A 23413-nucleotide genomic window follows, 5' to 3' on the forward strand; every position below is an offset into this window, starting at 1 on the left:
TGTCAGTGGCAGGGTTGTGAAGGTGGTTGTAGGGTCGTGTCAGTGGCAAGGTTGTGTCAGTGGCAGGGTTGTGCCGGTAGTTGCAGGATTGTGAAGGTGGTGGCAGGGTTGTGTCAGTGGCAGTGGCAGGGTTGTGAAGGTGGTGGCAGGGTTGTGTCAGTGACAGGGTTGTGTAGGTGGTTGTAGGGTTGTCAGTGTCAGTGGCAGGGTTGTGTCAGTGGCAGGGTTGTGAAGCTGGTGGCAGGGTTGTGTCAGTGGCAGGGTTGTGTAGGTGGTTGTAGGGTTGTCAGTGTCAGTGGCAGGGTTGTGTCAGTGGCAGGGTTGTGAAGGTGGTTGTAGAGTCGTGTCATTGGCAAGGTTGTGCCGGTGGTTGTAGGGTCGTGTCAGTGGCAAGGTTGTGCCAGTGGTTGTAGGGTCGTGTCAGTGGCAAGGTTGTGCCGGTGGTTGTAGGGTCGTGTCAGTGGAAAGGTTGTGCCGGTGGTTGTAGGGTCGTGTCAGTGGCAGGGCTGTGCCGGTAGTTGCAGGGTTGTGAAGGTCGTTGCATGTTTGTGTCAGTGGCAGGGTTGTGCCAGTAGTTGCAGGGTTGTGAAGCTGGTGGCAGGGTTGTGTCAGTGTCAGTGTCAGGGTTGTGAAGCTGGTGGCAGGGTTGTGTCAGTGGCAAGGTTGTGCCGGTGGTTGTAGGTTCGTGTCAGTGGAAAGGTTGTGCCGGTGGTTGTAGGGTCGTGTCATTGGCAAGGTTGTGCCGGTGGTTGTAGGGTTGTGAAGGTCGTTGCAGGGTTGTGTCAGTGGCAGGGTTGTGTCAGTGGCAGGGTTGTGCCGGTAGTTGCAGGGTTGTGAAGCTGGTGGCAGGGTTGTGTCAGTGGCAGGGTTGTGAAGGTGGTTGTAGGGTAGTGTCAGTGGCAGGGTTGTGTAGGTGGTTGTAGGGTTGTCAGTGTCAGTGGCAGGGTTGTGAAGCTGGTGGCAGGGTTGTGTCAGTGGCAGGGTTGTGAAGCTGGTGGCAGGGTTGTGTCAGTGGCAGGGTTGTGAAGCTGGTGGCAGGGTTGTGTCAGTGGCAGGGTTGTGAAGGTGGTTGTAGGGTCGTGTCATTGGCAAGGTTGTGCCGGTGGTTGTAGGGTCGTGTCAGTGGCAAGGTTGTGCCAGTGGTTGTAGGGTCGTGTCAGTGGCAAGGTTGTGCCAGTGGTTGTAGGGTCGTGTCATTGGCAAGGTTGTGCCGGTGGTTGTAGGGTCGTGTCAGTGGCAAGGTTGTGCCAGTGGTTGTAGGGTCGTGTCAGTGGCAAGGTTGTGCCGGTGGTTGTAGGGTCGTGTCAGTGGAAAGGTTGTGCCGGTGGTTGTAGGGTCGTGTCAGTGGCAGGGCTGTGCCGGTAGTTGCAGGGTTGTGAAGCTGGTGGCAGGGTTGTGTCAGTGGCAGTGGCAGGGTTGTGAAGGTGGTGGCAGGGTAGTGTCAGTTACAGGGTTGTGAAAGTGGTGGCAGGGTTGTGAAGGTGGTGGCAGGGTTGTGTCAGTGGCAGGGTTGTGTAGGTGGTTGTAGGGTTGTCAGTGTCAGTGGCAGGGTTGTGAAGCTGGTGGCAGGGTTGTGTCAGTGGCAAGGTTGTGCCGGTGGTTGTAGGGTCGTGTCAGTGGAAAGGTTGTGCCGGTGGTTGTAGGGTCGTGTCAGTGGCAGGGCTGTGCCGGTAGTTGCAGTGTTGTGAAGGTCGTTGCAGGTTTGTGTCAGTGGCAGGGTTGTGAAGGTGGTTGTAGGGTCGTGTCATTGGCAAGGTTGTGCCGGTGGTTGTAGGGTTGTGAAGGTCGTTGCAGGTTTGTGTCAGTGGCAGGGTTGTGTCAGTGGCAGGGTTGTGTCAGTGGCAGGGTTGTGCCAGTAGTTGCAGGGTTGTGAAGCTGGTGGCAGGGTTGTGTCAGTGGCAGGGTTGTGCCGGTAATTGCAGGGTTGTGAAGGTGGTTGTAGGGTAGTGTCAGTTACAGGGTTGTGAAAGTGGTGGCAGGGTTGTGTCAGTTGCAGGGTTGTGAAGGTGGTGGCAGGGTTGTGTCAGTGGCAGGGTTGTGTAGGTGGTTGTAGGGTTGTCAGTGTCAGTGGCAGGGTTGTGAAGCTGGTGGCAGGGTTGTGTCAGTGGCAGGGTTGTGAAGCTGGTGGCAGGGTTGTGTCAGTGGCAGGGTTGTGAAGCTGGTGGCAGGGTAGTGTCAGTTACAGGGTTGTGAAAGTGGTGGCAGGGTTGTGAAGGTGGTGGCAGGGTTGTGTCAGTTGCAGGGTTGTGTAGGTGGCTGTAGGGTTGTCAGTGTCAGTGGCAGGGTTGTGAAGCTGGTGGCAGGGTTGTGTCAGTGGCAGGGTTGTGAAGCTGGTGGCAGGGTTGTGTCAGTGGCAGGGTTGTGAAGCTGGTGGCAGGGTTGTGTCAGTGGCAGGGTTGTGAAGGTGGTTGTAGGGTCGTGTAATTGGCAAGGTTGTGCCGGTGGTTGTAGGGTCGTGTCAGTGGCAAGGTTGTGCCAGTTGTTGTAGGGTCGTGTCAGTGGTAAGGTTGTGCCGGTGGTTGTAGGGTCGTGTCAGTGGAAAGGTTGTGCCGGTGGTTGTAGGGTCGTGTCAGTGGCAGGGCTGTGCCGGCAGTTGCAGGGTTGTGAAGCTGGTGGCAGGGTTGTGTCAGTGGCAGTGGCAGGGTTGTGAAGGTGGTGGCAGGGTAGTGTCAGTTACAGGGTTGTGAAAGTGGTGGCAGGGTTGTGAAGGTGGTGGCAGGGTAGTGTCAGTTACAGGGTTGTGAAAGTGGTGGCAGGGTTGTGAAGGTGGTGGCAGGGTTGTGTCAGTGGCAGGGTTGTGTAGGTGGTTGTAGGGTTGTCAGTGTCAGTGGCAGGGTTGTGAAGCTGGTGGCAGGGTTGTGTCAGTGGCAAGGTTGTGCCGGTGGTTGTAGGGTCGTGTCAGTGGAAAGGTTGTGCCGGTGGTTGTAGGGTCGTGTCAGTGGCAGGGCTGTGCCGGTAGTTGCAGTGTTGTGAAGGTCGTTGCAGGTTTGTGTCAGTGGCAGGGTTGTGAAGGTGGTTGTAGGGTCGTGTCATTGGCAAGGTTGTGCCGGTGGTTGTAGGGTTGTGAAGGTCGTTGCAGGTTTGTGTCAGTGGCAGGGTTGTGTCAGTGGCAGGGTTGTGTCAGTGGCAGGGTTGTGTCAGTGGCAGGGTTGTGCCGGTAGTTGCAGGGTTGTGAAGCTGGTGGCAGGGTTGTGTCAGTGGCAGGGTTGTGCCGGTAATTGCAGGGTTGTGAAGGTGGTTGTAGGGTAGTGTCAGTTACAGGGTTGTGAAAGTGGTGGCAGGGTTGTGTCAGTTGCAGGGTTGTGAAGGTGGTGGCAGGGTTGTGTCAGTGGCAGGGTTGTGTAGGTGGTTGTAGGGTTGTCAGTGTCAGTGGCAGGGTTGTGAAGCTGGTGGCAGGGTTGTGTCAGTGGCAGGGTTGTGAAGCTGGTGGCAGGGTTGTGTCAGTGGCAGGGTTGTGAAGCTGGTGGCAGGGTTGTGTCAGTGGCAGGGTTGTGAAGGTGGTTGTAGGGTCGTGTCATTGGCAAGGTTGTGCCGGTGGTTGTAGGGTCGTGTCAGTGGCAAGGTTGTGCCAGTTGTTGTAGGGTCGTGTCAGTGGTAAGGTTGTGCCGGTGGTTGTAGGGTCGTGTCAGTGGAAAGGTTGTGCCGGTGGTTGTAGGGTCGTGTCAGTGGCAGGGCTGTGCCGGTAGTTGCAGGGTTGTGAAGCTGGTGGCAGGGTTGTGTCAGTGGCAGTGGCAGGGTTGTGAAGGTGGTGGCAGGGTAGTGTCAGTTACAGGGTTGTGAAAGTGGTGGCAGGGATGTGAAGGTTGTGGCAGGGTTGTGTCAGTGGCAGGGTTGTGTAGGTGGTTGTAGGGTTGTCAGTGTCAGTGGCAGGGTTGTGAAGCTGGTGGCAGGGTTGTGTCAGTGGCAAGGTTGTGCCGGTGGTTGTAGGGTCGTGTCAGTGGAAAGGTTGTGCCGGTGGTTGTAGGGTCGTGTCATTGGCAAGGTTGTGCCGGTGGTTGTAGGGTTGTGAAGGTCGTTGCAGGGTTGTGTCAGTGGCAGGGTTGTGAAGGTGGTTGTAGGGTCGTGTCATTGGCAAGGTTGTGCCGGTGGTTGTAGGGTTGTGAAGGTCGTTGCAGGGTTGTGTCAGTGGCAGGGTTGTGTCAGTGGCAGGGTTGTGTCAGTGGCAGGGTTGTGCCGGTAGTTGCAGGGTTGTGAAGCTGGTGGCAGGGTTGTTTCAGTGGCAGGGTTGTGCCGGTAATTGCAGGGTTGTGAAGGTGGTTGTAGGGTAGTGTCAGTTACAGGGTTGTGAAAGTGGTGGCAGGGTTGTGTCAGTTGCAGGGTTGTGCCGGTGGTTGTAGGGTCGTGTCAGTGGCAAGGTTGTGCCGGTGGTTGTAGGGTCGTGTCAGTGGCAGGGCTGTGCCGGTAGTTGCAGGGTTGTGAAGGTGGTTGCAGGGTTGTGTCAGTGGCAGGGTTGTGTCAGTGGCAGGATTGTGTCAGTGGCAGGATTGTGTCAGTGGCAGGATTGTGCCGGTAGTTGCAGGGTTGTGACTGTGGTTGCAGGGTTGTGGCAGTGGCAGTGGCAGGGTTGTGAAGGTGGTGGCAGGGTTGTGTCAGTGGCAGGGTTGTGCCTGTAGTTGCAGGGTTGTGAAGGTGGTTGCAGGGTTGTGTCAGTGGCAGGGTTGTGCCGGTAGTTGCAGGGTTGTGAAGGTGGTTGTAGGATTGTGGCAGTGGCAGTGGCAGGGTTGTGGAGGTGGTTGTAGGGTTGTGGCAGTGGCAGTGTCAGTTGCAGGGTTGTGGAGGTGGTGGCAGGGTTGTCAGTGGCAGTGGCAGGGTTGTGGATGTGGTTGTAGGATTGTGTCAGTTGCAGGGTTGTGAAGGTGGTGGCGGGGTTGTGTCAGTTACAGGGTTGTGAAAGTGATGGCATGGTTGTGTCAGTGGCAGGGTTGTGTAGGTGGTTGTAGGGTTGTCAGTGTCAGTGGCAGGGTTGTGAAGCTGGTGGCAGGGTTGTGTCAGTTACAGGGTTGTGAAAGTGGTGGCAGGGTTGTGTCAGTGGCAGGGTTGTGCCGGTGGTTGTAGGGTTGTGTCAGTGGCAAGGTTGTGCCGGTGGTTGTAGGGTCGTGTCAGTGGCAAGGTTGTGCCGGTGGTTGTAGGGTCGTGTCAGTGGCAGGGCTGTGCCGGTAGTTGCAGGGTTGTGAAGGTGGTTGCAGGGTTGTGTCAGTGGCAGGGTTGTGTCAGCGGCAGGGTTGTGTCAGCGGCAGGGTTGTGTCAGTGGCAGGGTTGTGTCAGTGGCAGGGTTGTGCCGGTAGTTGCAGGGTTGTGACGGTGGTTGCAGGGTTGTGTCAGTGGCAGGGTTGTGAAAGTGGTGGCAGGGTTGTGTCAGTGGCAAGGTTGTGCCGGTGGTTATAGGGTTGTGTCAGTGGCAGTGGCAAGGTTGTGCCGGTGGTTGTAGGGTCGTGTCAGTGGCAAGGTTGTGCCGGTGGTTGTAGGGTTGTGAAGGTGGTTGTAGGGTTGTGGCAGTGTCAGTGGCAGGGTTGTGTCAGTGGCAGGGTTGTGGAAGTGGTTGTAGGGTTGTGTTAGTGACAGGGTTGTGAAGGTGGTGGCAGGGTTGTCAGTTTCAGTGGCAGGGTTGTATCAGTGGCAGGGTTGTGCCTGTAGTTGCAGGGTTGTGAAGGTGGTTGCAGGGTTGTGTCAGTGGCAGGGTTGTGCCGGTAGTTGCAGGGTTGTGAAGGTGGTTGTAGGATTGTGGCAGTGGCAGTGGCAGGGTTGTGAAGGTGGTTGTAGGGTTGTGGCAGTGGCAGTGGCAGGGTTGTGCCTGTAGTTGCAGGGTTCTGAAGGTGGTTGCAGGGTTGTGTCAGTGGCAAGGTTGTGCCGGTGGTTGTAGGGTTGTGTCAGTGGCAAGGTTGTGCCAGTGGTTGTAGGGTTGTGTCAGTGGCAAGGCTGTGCCGGTGGTTGTAGGGTTGTGTCAGTGGCAGTGGCAGGGTTGTGAAGGTGGTTGTAGGGTTGTGTCAGTGGCAGTGGCAAGGTTGTGCCGGTGGTTGTAGGGTTGTGTCAGTGGCAGTTGTAGGGTTGTGAAGCTGGTGGCAGGGTTGTTTCAGTTGCAGTGGCAGGGTTGTGAAGGTGGTTGTAGGGTTGTGTCAGTGACAGGGTTGTCAAGGTGGTTGCAGGGTGGTGGCAGTGGCAGGGTTGTGAAGGTGGTGGCAGTGGCAGGGTTGTGAAGGTGGTGGCAGGGTTGTGGCAGTGGCAGGGTTGTGAAGGTGGTGGCAGGGTTGTGGCAGTGGCAGTGTCAGGGTTGTGGAGGTGGTTGTAGGGTAGTCAGTGGCAGGGTTGTCAAGGTGGTTGTAGGGTTGTGTCAGTGGCAGGGTTGTGAAGGTGGTTGCAGGGTTGTGCCAGTGGCAGGGTTGTGAAGATGGTGGCAGGGTTGTGCCAGTGGCAGGGTTGTGAAGGTGGTTGCAGGTTTGTGGCAGTGTCAGTGTCAGGGTTGTTGAGGTGGTTGTAGGGTAGTCAGTGGCAGGGTTGTCAAGGTGGTGGCAGGGTTGTGTCAGTGGCAGGGTTGTGAAGGTGGTTGCAGGGTTGTGGCAGTGTCAGGGTTGTGGAGGTGGTTGTAGGGTAGTCAGTGGCAGGGTTGTGGCAGTGGCAGGGTTGTGAAGGTGGTTGTAGGGTTGTGGCAGTGGCAGGGTTGTGATGGTGGTGGCAGGGTTGTGTCAGTGGCAGGGTTGTGTAGGTGGTTGTAGGGTTGTGTCATTGACAGTGTTGTGAAGGTGGTTGCAGGTTTGTGGCAGTGTCAGTGTCAGGGTTGTGGAGGTGGTTGTAGGGTAGTCAGTGGCAGGGTTGTGAAGGTGGTTGCAGGGTTGTGTCAGTGGCAGGGTTGTGAAGCTGGTGGCAGGGTTGTGTCAGTGGCAGTTGCAGGGTTGTGATGCTGGTGGCAGGGTTGTGTGAGTGTCTGGGTTGTGGAGGTGGTTGTAGGTTTGCGGAGGTGGTTGCCTCACGCCGGTCCACATCGTATTCTGTCCTGATCGCTCTCTCACATTAGTATTAAATCCACTTTAGACAGTCCATCAAAATATGAATATAAAGAATTCACTCTGCTTCAAGTGTTCAGGATTGCTATTGCATTTGCATTGTTAATGACCTGTTCCCCCTTTGAGTGCATGTGTGTGTTTTTTGTGCAATACAATGTACAGGCCAATTTCGCTGCATAGTTCACATTGCGGTGGTCTGTGCTACTTTGGTACTATAAATAGCCAGGCTGCAGTGGGACCATGTGTCTCTTGTGTCCCAGTGTGGAACAGGGCCGTGTATCTCTTGTGTCCCAGTGTTTAGCCAGATGTGTAATGCAGTGCTGCCTCCCTGTCAGCCCCACTATAGTTCTTGGTTTGCTGTTCCTGGGGGTCAAGTAGTATGCCATGCTGGGTTGTGCCACACTGTGCTGGGTTGTGCCATGTTGAGTTGTGCCATTCTGGGCCGGGTTGTGCCATGCTGGGTTGTGCTGTACTGTGCCAGATTGTGCCATGCTGGGTTGTGCCACACTGGGTTGTGCTGTACTGTGCTGGGTTCTGCCACACTGGGTTGTGCTGTACTGTGCCGGGTTGTGCCATACTGGGTTGTGCCGTACTGTGCCGGGTTAAACCATGCCGGGCCAGGACACATGCTGTCGATGACCGTGGGCACAGGTGTCTCAGATATGCTCAGATATCTGCGCAGCACAAAGATACATAGACACACACAGATACACTGATTCACACAATTACATTTATTCTCCCTGTGGTGCCACTGGGATGTGGGTTGTGCCATGTGGTGCATTGTGGGCCGTGTGCCATATGTAGTGTGGGGCAGTGTGCCCTGTGTGTGTCGTGTGGGGCAGTGTGCCGTGTGTCGTGTTGGGCAGTGTGTTGTGTGGGGGAGTCTGCTGTGTGGGGCAGTGTGCCCTGCATGCCCTGCGTGCCCTGTGTGTCATGTGGGGCAGTGTGCTGTGTGTCGTGTGCTCTGTGGGGCAGTGTGCCCTGTGTGTCATGTGTCATGTGGGGCAGTGTACCCTGTGTGTCGTGTCTTGTGTGGGGCAGTGTGCTCTGTGCGCTGCGTGCTGTGTGTCATGTGTCGTGTGAGGCAGTGTAGCCTGTGTGCCGTGTCTTGTGTGGGGCAGTGTGCCCTGTGTGCCATGTATAGGGTCTGCAGAGGTGTGGGTACGGGAGGGGGACAATGCCGCTTTGTGTGCTGGGACAGGACAGGGGCACACAGCGGAGGGGCAGCGGCTCGCTCTGACAATGCCAGTATTGTACCCCACACTGAGGCCCATTCACAGGGTCTGAGGAACATAGCAGAGGGAGAAATATATATCTGTCTGACTGGGATCTGCAGTGTGATTGGCTGTGTGAGGCAGGGGGCTACAGTGTGATTGGCTCTGTCTGCCTGGGGGCTGCAGGAGTTTAGGATGGTGGGATGGTGCCACTTCTCTCAGGGTTACAGGACGGTACTGGGTCAGTATAGATGAGCCAGAGACAGATACACACGTCAACAAACACACACAGCAATCAGTAAAGAAGTGTCTGTCTGTCTGTGTGTGTCTCGTGTGTCTGTCTGTGTGTGTGTGTGTGTCTCGTGTGTGTGTTTGTCAGGTGTGAGGTGCCCTGAAACCTGTGCCAGGTGAGAGGAGAGCCAGACTGAGAGAGAGAAGGAGAGAGACAGAGGGAAGGAGGGAGAGAGGACATCTAGCCCCACCCCCAGCCCCTCCCCCCACCACAAGAGCACCAGTCCAGCCCGGTCCCGTCCCGTCCCGTCCCGTCCCGTCCCATCCAGCAGGCATGTCCAGTCCCCGGAGCAGCCCGCCCCCCCCCGTCCTGGACCCGGAGCCAGCGGGCAGCCCGGAGACAGATCGGCCGCTGTCCCCACCCCCCACGCTGGACGCAGAGCCCCTGTCCTCCGGCAGCCCCGCCCTCAGCCCTGACTCGTCCTCCCACGACGCCACGCTGTCGGCCGCCGCAGGCTCCCTGTGCGACTCTGAGAGCCTGAGCCCGGATGAGCTGGAGCTGCTGGCCAAACTGGAGGAGCAGAACAGGTGAGAGAGTGCCCCTCTGCCCGCTGACTGCCCCGCCCCGCCGCCTGCTGACTGCCCTGCCGCTCACCGCACCGGCCTGTGGCCTAGAGAGGCTGCTGTGCTGGACCAGGAGGAGATAGAGATCTCTCTCTCTCTCTCTCTCTCTCTCTCTCTCTCTCTCTGTCCAGGCTGCTGGAGGCGGACTCTAAGTCCATGCGCTCGATGAGTGGCTCCCGGCGGAACAGTGGCTCCTCGCTGGTGTCCAGCTCCTCGGCCAGCAGCAACCTGAGCCATCTGGAGGAGGACACCTGGATCCTGTGGGGACGCATCGTCAATGAGTGGGACGAGTGGAGGCGCAAGAAGGACAAGCTGCTCAAGGTCTGACCAAGAGTAGGGATGGAGAAGGACAGAGAGAAGTCCTGTTTTCAAGATCCACTTTCACTCACACTCTCTTGCCCTTACCTCCTCCCTCTCTCCCTCTCTCCCTCTCTCCAGGAGCTCATTCGGAAGGGCATCCCTCACCACTTCCGCGCCATCGTGTGGCAGCTGCTGGGCAACGCTACGGACATGCCCGTGAAGAACCAGTACTCGGAGCTGCTGAAGATGTCATCTCCCTGCGAGAAGCTCATCCGGCGGGACATCGCGCGCACCTACCCCGAGCACGACTTCTTCAAGGGCCAGGACAGCCTGGGCCAGGAGGTGCTCTTCAACGTGATGAAGGCAAGGGAGCCTGCATCTGCGTGCGTCTGCCTTCGTGCGTGCGTGTGTGTCTATACTGTGTGTGTGTGTGTGTGTGTGTGTGTGTGTCTATATTGTGTGTGTGTGTTGATCTGCCGTGTGTTTCAGGCCTACTCGCTGGTGGATCGGGAGGTGGGATACTGCCAGGGCAGCGCCTTCATCGTGGGACTACTGCTCATGCAGGTACTGCTGCCTCCACCTGGGGCGGGGCGGGGCATCTGCTACCAACACTCTCAAACCTCCCTCGATCCCTCTCCCTCCCTCTCTTTCTCTCTCTCTCTCTCTCTCTCTAGATGCCAGAGGAGGAGGCGTTCTGTGTATTTGTGCGTCTCATGCAGGAGTACAGGCTGAGGGAACTCTTCAAGCCCAGCATGGCTGAGCTGGGACTGTGCATCTACCAGTTCGAGTACCTGCTACAGGTAATGCCCAACCCCGTACACCTGCCCGTCACCCAGCCAGCCCGGTCCCGAGAGACACAGTCCAGTCCAGCAGGGTCTCGGCCTGTTTTATGTTTATAAGTTCTCAATCGACAGATGACTGTGACCGGCTAGTTAGCTGCTCTGCTGGACGTCTCATTAAATTGTTGGGTGAGATACAATGAGACTGATCAGTGGTTTGGCCACGACTGTGCAGTTCAGTGGCTGCAGTTCCTGCTGTGGCCAGCAGGTGGGGGGGTGTGCTCTCGTGTGCAGCAGTGTCTCGCGGGGTCCCTGTTTTATTATTCACTTTGTCTGGATTTGCTGCCACTTTAAAGATGGGGGCTGCATTTCCCATGTGACTAAAGCCCCCCCTCATCTCTCTCTCTCTCTCTCTCTCTCTCTCAGGAGCAGCTGCCAGAGCTCAATGTCCATTTCCGCTCTCAGAGTTTCCACACCTCCATGTACGCCTCCTCCTGGTTCCTCACGCTCTTCCTCACCTTCCTGCCGCTGCCCGTTGCCACTCGAGTGTTCGACATCTTCATGTATGAGGTCAGAGAGCCACCCCCCCGACACCTTGACACACGCACACTGACTGACTGACACACTGACACGATGCACACTGACACAATGCACACTGCAGACTGACTGACTGACAGACTGGCACACTGCACACTGACTGACAGACTAACACACTGCTCACTGGTCTCCTCAGGGTCTGGAGATTATATTCCGGGTGGGAATGGCCATCCTGCAGTACAACCAGACTGACCTCATTCAGCTGGACATGGAGGGGATGTCCCAGGTACCCACTGACCGACGACTGCCTCTGTCTCTCTCTCTCTCTCTCTCTCTCTTGCTCAGTAGAGCTGTGTGAAGGTGTGTGTATGCAGTGTGTGTAGTATGTATAGTATGTGTAGTGTAGTGTGTGCTTACGGTGTGTGTAGTTATGCAGTGTGTGCTGACAGTGTGCGTCTCTGCAGTGTGTGTAGTTGTGTAGTTGTGCAGTGTGTGCTGACAGTGTGTGTCTCTGCAGCACTTCCAGAAGGTCATCCCGCACCAGTTCGACAGCTGCCCCGACAAACTCATCCTGAGGGCCTACCAGGTCAAATACAACCCCAAGAAGATGAAGAAGTATGCACACAACACAACACAACACAGCACAACTCCACACGATTCAACACTGCACATCCCTACAACACAACACAGTACAGCATCACACAACACGGTGCAACAACACACATCACAGTACAACATCACACATCACAGTGCAACAACACACAACACGGTACAACAACACACAACACATCCACAACACCACACCTCATCACTCAACACAACACAGTACAGCATCACACAACACAGTACAGCATCACACAACACAGTGCAACATCACACAACACAGTGCAACAACACACAACACATTCACAACACCACACCTTATCACTCAACACAACACCACACTGCACAACACAGTTCACTGTACAGTCCTGCAGTTCAGTGTGTTAGTGTCAGCGCACACTGTGTCAGTCCTATAATGTGACTCTGTCCCTCTCACCTGTGTTCTCTGTGCTTTCTTTGCACCCTGTCTCCCTGTGTCCCCTGTGTCCCTCCCCTATCTCACTGTCTCCCTGTGTTCCTCCCTTGTGTCCCTGTGTCCCTCCCTTGTGTCCCCTCTGCCCCTCCCTTGTCTCCCTGTGTCCCTGTGTCCCTCCCTGTGTCCTCTGTGTCCCTGTCTCCCCGTGTTCCCGTGTCCACAGGCTGGAGAAGGAGTACACCACCATCAAGAACAAGGAGATGGAGGAGCAGATCGAGATCAAGGTGGGAAGCATTATTTCTTGTCCATTTCACTGCGTTGTGTTTGACCCTGATTCAGAGCACCGGCTCCCTCCCCTGCCCTGGGTGCCCCTTCATCACCATCATCATCATCATCATCATCATCATCACACCCACAATAATCACATGGTTTCACCTGCCCTGGGCGCCCCGCTGTGTTTGGGGTCTCAGGGGGAAAAAGGCCGGCAGGATGATTAACGTTAAATTTAATTAAAGTTACTTAAAAAACATCATCATCATCATCATAACACCCGCAATAATCACGTTTCACCTGGAGAAATGGGATGAATGACCCGATTGCAAATGAGAAAACAAGCATGGAGATTCGGATCTGAGGAAAAAAAGAAAGAAAATGAAAGGATATGGTGCTCCAGCCTGTGTGCAGTGTTTATGGCTATCCCAGCATGCCGCAGTGCTGACGGCTATTCCATGGAATTTAATGGAATTAATTGTTTTTAAAGACACTTGTTTTCTTGTTTTGATAGTTTGGTGGTTTTATGTTCTTTTGTCTAATACATTGACTGTTCTTATTTTCTTTAAATGCATCAGATTGTTTTGTTTTTGTTTCTTTTAGTTTTCTTTGTTTATCTGATACATTTCCTGTTAATTTCAATGTATTAGACTGTTTTGCTTAATTGTTTATTTTCTTTTGGCAGTTTGCCATTTGAGCACACCTTGATTGCTTTAATGCATTTTGTTTTTTGTATTTGTATTTTGGTTAAAATCACTTTAGGATTTTAAATGATTTTAGAAATGGATTTTAAAAATTGTAATCATAAACATTACAATTTTGAATTTTTATTATGTATTGTAAAATTCTCAACCTTAATAAACAGTATCCCAGCAGCTCACCCTCTCACTCCGTCTCTTCTGATCCTGCAGAGACTGAGGACCGAGAACCGACTCCTCAAGCAGAGGATTGAAACCCTTGAGAAGGTGAGAGGAAATGCACGCGCTGTCACTGACGCACTGACTTATACACTGACACACACACACTGACTTACACACTCTCACACTGTCACTCACACACTGACTGACACACTGTCACACACTGTCTCTCACACACACACAGACACTGTCTCTCACACACACTCCTCATGCACTGACACTGGTTTGGTTTAATGCCGTCAGAATCGTGTGCATGTAATGACGGACAGGTTTATTCTTGCTTCTCTCTGTATTATTTTAATTCTGTGTGTGATATTGTAACTGTCCGTGGCCCCTGTCTGTCTGAGGGCCCCAGGGAGGGACAGCGGCTGGGCCACGAGGCCGTGCCGAGTTCTGCTGTTCTCAAAGCCTGCTAGTGAACGGTCTCATTTTCTTATGCTTTCTTCTTCTTTTCTTCCCTCTTGTTTGTTTTCTCTTTCTATCTTTCTCCTTCTCCTTCCCTCCTTCTCTTTCCATCTCTTCTCCTTCCACTTTAAATTGTTTTAATCTCTTGCTCCTCCTCTCTATCGCTCCCCTTCTCTCTCTCTCTCTCTCCCTCTGTCCCACCTTCCTCCTCTCTCTCCTCCTCTCTCTCTGTTTATCCGTCTCCCTGTACGGCTGTAGGAGAGCGCTGCTCTGGCAGACAGACTGATCCAGGTACTGTATTTACACTCTCTCTCCCCTTCGCTCCTTCCATCCTCCTCTCCTCTCCTCTCCTCCCCTCGCCCCTACCCTCCTTCCATCTCTCCTGAGAATGGGTAACACATCCTCACTCCTGCATGAGAGACGTCTGTCTGACCCACACTGTCTGTCTTGCTGAGTGTCTGTCTGTCTCTTGCTCTGTCTGTACTATACATGTATGGGTATGGGTAAATCTGGGCATTAATTAGCCTCGGTCCCTCGCTCTCTCAGGGTCAGGTGACCCGCGCTCTGGAGGCCGAGGAGAACTATGTGATCAAACGGGAGCTGGCGGTGGTCAGACAGCAGTGCAGCACGGCCAGCGAGAGTCTAGAGAGAGCGCAGCACACCATCACACAGCTGCAGCAGCACCAGGTAACTGATGGCATCATCACGGCACTCATGACATCACGACACTGGCGACATCATCATCATCAACAACAATGGCACCGAGGGAGGGTGCGGGAGGCTGCAGGGAGCGCAGCGCTCCATCACACAGCTGCAGCGAGGGAGACGGGGGTGGGGCTGAGTGGAGAGCCAGCTGCGTAGGGCGCAGGGCTGGGGTGACTGTGTGGCTCTCCGGGGTTAACGGGCACAGAGAGAGAGGCAGCTGTGCCAATCTGGGTCAGGACAGTTACAACCGCGGTGCAGTGCCACCTGACAGATCGCAGTCTCTCTGTCTCGCCATGTCTCTCTCTCTCTGTGTCCCTCTGTCTCTCCCTCTCTCTCTCTGCGTCCCTCTGTCTCTCCCTCTCTCCCTCTCTTCTTCTCTCTCTCTGCCTCTCCCTCTCTCTCTCTCTCTCTATCTCTCGGTCTCTTTCTCTTGTTGCCGTCACTATCCAATCCAAACACAATCAATCAATAAATATTGATAAACACACCATGGTGTTGTAATTCAATGTCAGAGCTGAGTGGGGGGAAAAGTGAAATCATCGGGTCACCCAGACCTGGAGTGTGTGTGTGTGTGTGTGTGTGTGTGTGTGTGTGAGTGTGGGTCTGTGGGACTGAGGGTCTATGAGCAGCATCAGGATGGACTTTTGACTGACCCCTGACCCCTGAGCGATGGTCTATGATGTAGGTGTGGCTCGTCACTGCTGCCATGTGTGGAGTTCGGCCGCGCTGACCACAGACACTGAGCCGTGTCCACTGCCACACTGGTGCGCTGAACTGCGACTGTCCGTCCTGCGAGATACAGGACACGAGACGCTTCATACACAGACACTGTGGACAGGAGCTTTTAGAAACTGTTCTTTCTTTACTTTCCTCATATATATATATCATTGTGTCAGTGTGTGGCGTTCCCTCATTGCGTGTCACACTGCAGTGCCTTCTGGGTAAACTGAGCTGTAGCTGTATCTGTATCTGTGGACAGCTCTCCCACCACTGGCAGCTGTGAAATACAGTTAGCATCATTTCACTCTGGTTTGCGTTATCTGATCAGCAGTAGCTCACTTGTGAACAGCTGTGTGCTTGTCCTTTTTTTGTGTAACACTTTGTGTAACACATTGTGTTAGTGTGTGCCTTTGTATGCATAATGGCGTGTGTGTGTGTGTGTGTGTGCATGTGTGCGTGTGTGTCCCTGAGAGAGCTTGGCTGTGCTGGGGTGTTTTCACACTCCCTCACTCGCTCTCTCGTTCCCTCGCTCCCTCTCACCCTCAGACCGAGCCATGGCAGGGTGGGGTGTGTGTGAGAGAGTGCTGACACATTAGCCCTGAAAACTCCCTCTCGCACCCCTCCCTCTCTCTCTCTCTCTCTCTCTCTCTCTCCCTCCCCCCCTTCTCTCGCTTTCACTCGCTCTCTCTCTCTCTCTCACACATCTGATTTTCTCAGATTGATCGATATGCACTGACAGCCACTAGGCTTCCCACGCAATGAACTCAATAATAGTAATAACAGAAATAAAATGCAATCAGGATGATCATAATGTTAGCCCTGGGGCCGGGCATGAAAACCTGTCCCCAGACTGCGCTCAGTACACAACGTAACAAAACCACGCCGTCCGTAATCCCTGACCGTCCCTGAGAATCAAAGCCATGGAGACAGAAATCATTGTCCCAAGTGGGAACGGACCCCCTGCCCTGCATGATACAATAATAATAATAACAAGATAATGTAAACACTTTGTTTGCTTGTGACAGGAGTTTTTTATCATATGTAATTGAGTAATAATTGTCCTGTTATTGGGGCAGGATGCTGGTCAGTATCAGTGACAGTGGGCGGGTCAGTCGAGCAGCAGCCGCGTTTAGATCGGGAGCAGTTTGCTTCAGTGACCGTGCAGCACTGGTATGACAGTGTCCATTTGTGTGTGTATATCCGTCAGTGTGTGTTTGTGTGTGTATGTATTTACTGCGGTGCTACAATAACAGGAAGGTTAGTGTCTGTGCTGCTGGGGTAGGTTAGTAGTTATAACAGCAGTTTCTGTAGTGTACAATCTGACAGTGTTAATTGTGTGTGTGTGTGTGTGTGTGAGTGATTGTGTACAGTCTGACAGTGTTGAATGTGTGTGTGTACAGTCTGACAGTGAGTGTGTACAGTCTGACAGTGTTGAGTGTGTGTGAGTACAGCCTGATAGTGTTGAGTGTGTGTACAGTCTGACTGTGTTGAGTGTGTGCACAGTCTGACAGTGTTAATTGTGTGTGTACAGCCTGACAGTGAGTGAGTGTGTACAGTTTGACAGTGTTGAGTGTGTGTATGTGTACAGTCTGACAGTGTGAGTAAACATACTTTTAATGTTGTTTTATGAATATATAATTTTAGGTGATTTCAGATCAAATGAGAATCGTTGTAGTTTGTTATGTTCTGCAGGAGTGATTGTCTGAGTGTAATAACAATAATAATAATAACAACAACATTAATAGTAAGAGTAATAATAATAATAATAATAATAATAATAATAATATTAATAACAGTAATAATGATGCTGGCAGAAGGCAGCTCTCTCTGTGTGTTATCACATGCAGACTAAAACAATAAGGGGCAGTCCTTATATCACATGCATGTGCATTTTAATCATAAAAAATATTAGTAGCATTTATGTCTTTGTGTATTTGTGTATTAGTTTATGTATGTGTTTGTATGTATATTTCCTTCACTGTCAGTGTAGTGAATTTTATTTTTCATGAATTTCATTTTGTTATAATAAATACAATTCACAGTTTTTAATTACAAAACAAATATATGTATGTATGTATGTATGTATATATGTGTGGTGAGCGTGGGGCTAGGTGTGGATGTGTTCAGATTGTTCTTGAGAAACGGGCTGATTGGAATCAGAGGAGCGGCGCAGGGTGTCTGAGCAGCTCTGCTCTCGATACACGCTCTTATAAATAGATGAATGGACTCTCTCTGCTTCCTGTTGTTGCCGTATCCCACCCTGCCTGCTGATGAGAACGCAGGCTTCATCTACTCGAGTTGTTTCTAGAGAGAAAGCGTGTGTGTGCAAATACAAACATATCAATAAACATGTTCAGAAACGCTGTTCTAAGTCTGGGAGTGGCGATTTAAAGATGTGTTGAATCGAGAGAGAGAGCATAGATCTGGAGAAACACATATCATCGTACATGTGATTTTATTGGAATGTATTTTTATTGTTGTATCCTATTTATATTTACTGAACGTAGCACAAGCCTAAATCACTGTGGCCTCACACTGGACCACTGGTTCTCAACCCTGGTTCTGGGGGAGCCCCAAACCATCTCTCAATGACTTAATTAAGCCCTTAATTGAACTAATAATGTCCTAAATCAGAGCCTTTTAAACAGTTGGGGTTTTAAGTTAAGTGTAAACTTGTATAAGGAATGTATTATCTTATTAAGGAACCAACTTTTTATCAGTTACACAATTTAAAAAGCCAAATATAAGCAAATCAAGTTGCTTCCTCAATAAGATAATTTAAATTACAATTTTATACTTAAAAGCCCTACTGGTTAAAATAATTAAAAGTAAAATATTAGTTAAATTTAAGAGTTCGACTAAGTAATTGAGAGCTCATTTGTAACAACAAACTGGACTGTCAACCCGTATATTTGACCCTCTTTCCCTGTCTTCACCAGAGCTCCCTGTCAGGCGTAGGAGGGGGGGGGGTTCTCAGATCAGCTTTTCTCAGCCCTGCTTCCCAGTGTCTCTCGTTGCTTTGTTCCAGATGTTAATAACTTAATTGGCGTATAATTGCTTAATTGGACACTGGTTAATGAGATTAAATAGTGGCCGACTGGAGGCCAGGCCAGTCCGCTGAGGGAGACGCCGGGGGTCAGATGACAAGACCACAGACAGACAAACAAACAAACGAACATTAATGAACGAGGATCGTGAATAAAAATAAGAATAATCAATACTTTGATAATAATAACTGAATATATTTAGCAGCGAAGACAAATACGTGGATATTTATTATTATATATTTCTATATTGTTTAAAATGATAATCGTGATTTATTTTAATCGTGATTGACTCCAGTCTGCTCAGAGCTGCTTAAACCCCAGTTCAGCTCTCAGCTCCTACCGACTCTTCTTGCTTTCATTTCTGTTTCCCGTCGCTTGACTCTACTGTCTCTCTCTCCCGTCTTCCTACCCGTAACCCGTGTCTTGAGCGGCTTTTCTTTCTCTCGGCCGTCTTTAAATATTTGTCTGTCTTCTGATCCAGTCCCACTTTTATTTCTCTTATTTTTATTTTATTTATTTCACTTTGTTATAACAAAATGAAAAGATAATAAATTAGAGACAGTTGAAATGAGTAAATCTGAGTTAATTAGAGGTTAATTAACTTTTATTAAAATTGTATTTCAATGAATTACTGAAACTTTCAATAGGTCAGAATATACCAAGGCACGCACGAACATGACAAATACAATTATTATTACACTATGTAACACCATTTTTGTTCCTGGGTAGTCAGTGTTATTTCCTAATTGCTTATGCCTCAAAAATATAGAAAATGGCTATTATTCCCCACAAACTTTGATTTTGTGACCAGGACTGATATTTTGAAATGTAACTATTTCCAATGAGAAAACGGGCGAATTTGTGTGTTTTCGTTCAAATAAAGTCAGAAAAAAGCAACATATGAATCCAAATTAACATGTATTTATATTGAAGTAATACAAAAGTGACTACAAAAGATTTAGAAGTGAGTAGGTGCAACTAGCACATACATTTGAAAGATGTCACCCCCGAGTTTTATTTTGGTTTAAAAAAGAAAAAGGAGAACCACTTGACGGACCGATGTGTCTGGCTTCTTAAAAGACAGTTCCATCGAAAACTGGAAACACTTCAAACTCATTCACTCGTCGTCACAATCGCCACAGAGAGTTACGCGGCCGCAAACCAAGCACAGCAAGAAACCAGCAAAATAAAAAACGCCTGTCGATCTTGCGGCCGAGATAAAATAATCATCATAATGACGATGATAACAACTTAAAATGTAGCCTATTTCATTAACTGAAATGCATTTAATAAAACAAATATATCTTTACACATTTGCACAGCTAGGATATTTTTTTTAAATTAGAGGAACTAATTAGAGAAACTTTAAATATTTAAAACCTGAAGTAGTGTAAGTAATAATTGTTTAATAATTTAAAAAAGGTTTAACATATAAACAATTATCGCTATCCTTTCACCCCAGCGATTAAAATATATTCTATGGAGTAGTTTGTAAATGTAAATGTAAAGTCAGTGTCAAGTTGTATGTATTTTTATTAGGGCTGTCAGTCGATTAAAAAAATGTATCGGTTAATCAATGGCCATTAGTTGATTAATAGGTAGATTAATCGGGCACTTATTCAAATAAGTGAAATTGTCTTTAAGTGGTTTTGCTACGCAGTAATACTTTAATAACTACTAGACATTGATATTACAGTAGCCTATAACAATGATTGACGAAATGGTAACAAACATAGAAATGTATATTATAAAAAGGAAAAAACAAACACGAATTCATAGTGAGATTTTATCCACAGTGCGTGACAGTGGGGGGTGCACAGATTATTTACCCCCCCCCCCCCCCCCAATTCGTGAGAATTTAGCAACAATGCCTGAGAGTTTGAGATGGGTCCTCAATGCTTGAGAGTTATGCTTAATGAAAATTATAATTATAATGCAAAAAACAATAATTGTTTAGCCCCAACATGGCTCCCCTCTCGCTACAGCAACGGTGTCTGCTCACAAATTATACTGTAAACTGCGCACACTGGCTTTTAAAGAAATAATTTCTTTCAAATGAAACCAAAGCTATACTGTAGTTGTCCTGTTAGCGGCTGTAACCTGCAGTTTGTGCGCGGATACTGTGCTGCAGCTCTTCTGATGTGAGTTCTTGCGTGATTCGCCTTCATTTAACACTATAGAAGCGCAGGGCTGGTCAGTTTGGCAGATTTAATTTGAATTACTCTGTGTTCCTGAATACACTGTGCAGACCCGTTCTTGACTTTTCCTAAATATGTGTATTAAATATGGCTACGGCGTTTTAGCCGCATAAACACAAATCAAATTGAAGTCGCCATCTCTACCTCCTCACCTACAGTCTACAGTCTTTCATGTGCTTGAAAAACACACGCATTGTAGCATTACAAGTGTCTTACAACTGTAGTCACATTGAGTGGACAATTACTCCGCAAATTAACACTTGTCTCATTGTATTGACTGTGCAGTGACGTGTTTTTAAAAAAATCGCTTTGATGTTATTTATACCAATCATTTTCATATTTTATGTTAATATTTCAATTTACATACATTGTGCTAGTTTTATTCGATCGTTTGCCATCCATTATACCACAGCATTTAAAGAGCTATCGCCGCTTCTAGTGTTAACCGTATAATTGCCAGTCATTATTTGAATGAGGGGAAAAAATCTGCTCTATTAAATTTAAAAAAAAAAAAGATTGTCGATCAATTCATTAGATGATTACTAGACCCGATTAATCGAAGCAGCCCTAATTTTTAGTAATGATAAATTACTTAAATGTGCCTTTTTATATATTATACATTTAAATGAACTGAACTGCTGGAAACAACATCTTTCACTTTTTACTTTTTACTAATCTTAAAACATGATTCAAATAACTGTTTTTGTCTCAGATCTGTGTTCATCATTGACTTGGACACATGAAAATGATAAACAGTAAGGCTCAGATACTTCTCATTGAATACCTAATCACGGTGTTTTCAATATTACTTTATAGTAACGTTACGCCCGATTATTGAACTGTACATTTATACCAAAATGATGCTTTATTTTCCAATAGGATGAAACGTTTGTGCCGTTGTGAACTAATTTAAATATCGTAGGTATGGTAGGAATCGTAATAATAGTGTGTGAGTGTGAGGGGTGGTATTGAAAGTGCCGAGGCCCGTGTGCGCGGAGCAGCAGCAGCGTTCACACGCCGCGCCAGCAGACGGAAAACACCTGCCTCCTACTGCAGCAATACAGCACAGTAGCACAGCAATACAGCACTGCAGCGCTATATAACACAGTACAATAATACTTTTCCTGTATTTAGTGCTTATTTCTATATTTATTTCTGAGAGCAGGGATGTCCTGTGTATGATCTATCTATTCATCAGATGTATTTATTTTTTATATTTATGACCTCTTCTGTATTTGTGTTGTTGTGAATGTTGTGTGTGTGTGTGTGTGTGTGTATGTGCCCATGCGTCTGTGTGTGTGTGTGCGATGCTCAAGGGTGGGCTGTGTTGGGTAGGCTGAAAATTACTTCACTTCTCATGGGCTCCTTTCTCTTCCCTCCTTCCCTGTCCTTCTTTCTCATTATCTCTCTCACTTTCTCTCCACTGTTATATTTTTGGAAAGTCATCTTCGCTTCCTCTCCTCTCTGGTGTGTGTGTATCGTTCACTCCATCTGTAGCAGGAATCGCAGGGTTTTGACTCCCTGTCACCTTCCTGCTCTCTCTCCCTCCCAGTTTTCTCCCTGTTATCTGCTCTCTCCCTCTCCCCCCTCCACAACCCAAACTCTCTGCCACCCCATCCCTGTCGTCTCTCCTCCTCTCGCTCTTTTCTCTCAGAATCTCAGTGTGTCGCTGGTTCTCACACCCTCATCTGTTTTTCTTACTTTCTTTCATTCCTATTTTCTCTCTTCTCTTCTCTAGTGAAGATGATCAGATTAAAGTAACTGAGTAGCTGTGTTGTACAGAGTCACACCCTCCCTGTGACCCTGTCACCTCCAGAGAGCGAGCGAGAGAGAGAGCGAGAGAGAGAGCGAGAGCGCAGTGACCCGTGAGAACCTGTGTTCTGACTTCTTCTTTCTATATCGGTGACTCAGCCCCTGGCCTCCCTGTGACCACAGCAAAACCCCAGACTCAGAGCCAGAGAACATCATCTGTTTATTTATATTGTTATTTACTCATTCTCTGGCTTATGTCAGTGCTTATGTGGGTGTGTGTGTAATAATTTCTATAGTCACTGTTTGGTCTGCATTGTTTTATGACTCACTGATTCAGGGTTGGCTGAAAGGAGGCTGTAGTGCCGAGAGGCACTGCCCCCCCCACTGGTAGTGGACCTAACTGACACACTGACTGACTGACTGACAGACGGCTGGATTCAAATGAAACTCTGAGGTCGATGAGTCTCTCTCTCTCCCTCCCTCCCTCCCTCTCTCAGTACACAGAGCAGTTTGTCAGTGGGCTGCAGACGGAGTTGGAACAGTCTCGTCTGCAGGAAGCCGAGCTCCTGGCTGCGCTGAAGGAGATGCAGGACAAGGTGCTGGACCTGGAGAAGGTGGGGTCCTCCACACCTCCGCCATCCCTCCATCATCTCTCTGTCACCCCTCGTCCTGCAGTTCCCTGCTTAATAAAATCTCATATCCGTCCCTCCATTGTGCACCGCTGCCCCTGCAGACCAGTGTTCCCAGTCTGAACCACTGGGTCCACGCTCAGTGCTGCAATTGTATGGTGCTGTTGTGTGTTGTGCTGTGTTGTGTTCCAGTAAAACTGCGCTGTGTGCTTCTGTTGTCAAACTGTCACTCTCACGCTGCACGAAAACTACAAACGCAAGAAAAAGGGACCCGTGTCTTCAAGCAAAACTAAAGGACAACAGTTCCAAAGCGTTATTGTGCTCTCTCTCTCTTACTCTCGCTCTTTCTGTTAGTATTTTATTTTCTATTATTGGTTTTATGTATGGTTTTAATTTATTTGCATTGCTTTGTTTTGTTGTTAATTAAATTGGCCCCCTGTTCACACTGGGGGTTCGGTTCGTTTTCTGTGAAACCATATTTCGGTGTGCAGCCGCTCACACTGGCCTTGTGTAGACATGCTCAGTTCATTTGGAAACATATCAGGTTCGTTTTCGTGGTTCACTTCCATGTTTTCTCAGGACTCAGATCACTTGTGTTCACATTGCAATAATAAAGTGAGCTCGGTTAGTTTTGTATTAATAAATCATCGGATATTTACATTGTACATGATTAGTGCAAATAAGAAATGGCAGCATAACACATACAATAACACATCTATATGACGGCAATAAAGTCACTACATGCAGTAGTCTAACATGTGACATAGAACCGAACAATACACGGGTGCGTTCACGTTGTGCAGGATGTGCGCAGATCTAACCGGCAAAGCAATTCATTTTCACAATCTGTGATGATTGTCTGTATCATGAACGCATCCAATATTTAAACACACTGTGTGCAGTTATTGAATACAATAGGCTGCTACTGTGAATGTTATAATCAGTGCACGTTGCACTGCCAAATGGTGATTGTTTTGCCTATAAACAAATATACAATAACACAGTAGTGTGACGTCCCCTAAATATCCATCTAGGAGAATGTTACTGCCACTGCCATACCTTTAAACAT

At 49.5% G+C, this 23413-nt stretch overlaps 1 protein-coding gene across 2 annotated transcripts in view; it reads left to right on the forward strand.

Annotated features, from left to right (window-relative positions):
- The window catches only part of LOC136752425 (EVI5-like protein), a 45603-nt gene that overhangs the window by 9635 nt on the left and 12555 nt on the right, over nucleotides 1–23413 (forward strand). The window contains exons 2-14 of one of the 2 annotated variants that reach the window (XM_066707735.1): nucleotides 8592–9031; nucleotides 9199–9388; nucleotides 9506–9730; nucleotides 9857–9931; nucleotides 10042–10167; nucleotides 10573–10716; nucleotides 10880–10969; nucleotides 11201–11298; nucleotides 11925–11985; nucleotides 12883–12936; nucleotides 13552–13584; nucleotides 13840–13980; nucleotides 22213–22329. In XM_066707735.1, coding sequence (XP_066563832.1) covers nucleotides 8778–9031; nucleotides 9199–9388; nucleotides 9506–9730; nucleotides 9857–9931; nucleotides 10042–10167; nucleotides 10573–10716; nucleotides 10880–10969; nucleotides 11201–11298; nucleotides 11925–11985; nucleotides 12883–12936; nucleotides 13552–13584; nucleotides 13840–13980; nucleotides 22213–22329 — 1608 coding nt within the window. In that variant the 5' untranslated portion in view covers nucleotides 8592–8777. The remainder of the gene's footprint in view (nucleotides 1–8591; nucleotides 9032–9198; nucleotides 9389–9505; nucleotides 9731–9856; nucleotides 9932–10041; nucleotides 10168–10572; nucleotides 10717–10879; nucleotides 10970–11200; nucleotides 11299–11924; nucleotides 11986–12882; nucleotides 12937–13551; nucleotides 13585–13839; nucleotides 13981–22212; nucleotides 22330–23413) is intronic. The other variant, XM_066707736.1, reaches the window with a different exon arrangement.

Source organism: Amia ocellicauda, chromosome 7 (genome assembly GCF_036373705.1).
Source record: "Amia ocellicauda isolate fAmiCal2 chromosome 7, fAmiCal2.hap1, whole genome shotgun sequence".
Lineage (NCBI taxonomy): Eukaryota > Metazoa > Chordata > Actinopteri > Amiiformes > Amiidae > Amia > Amia ocellicauda.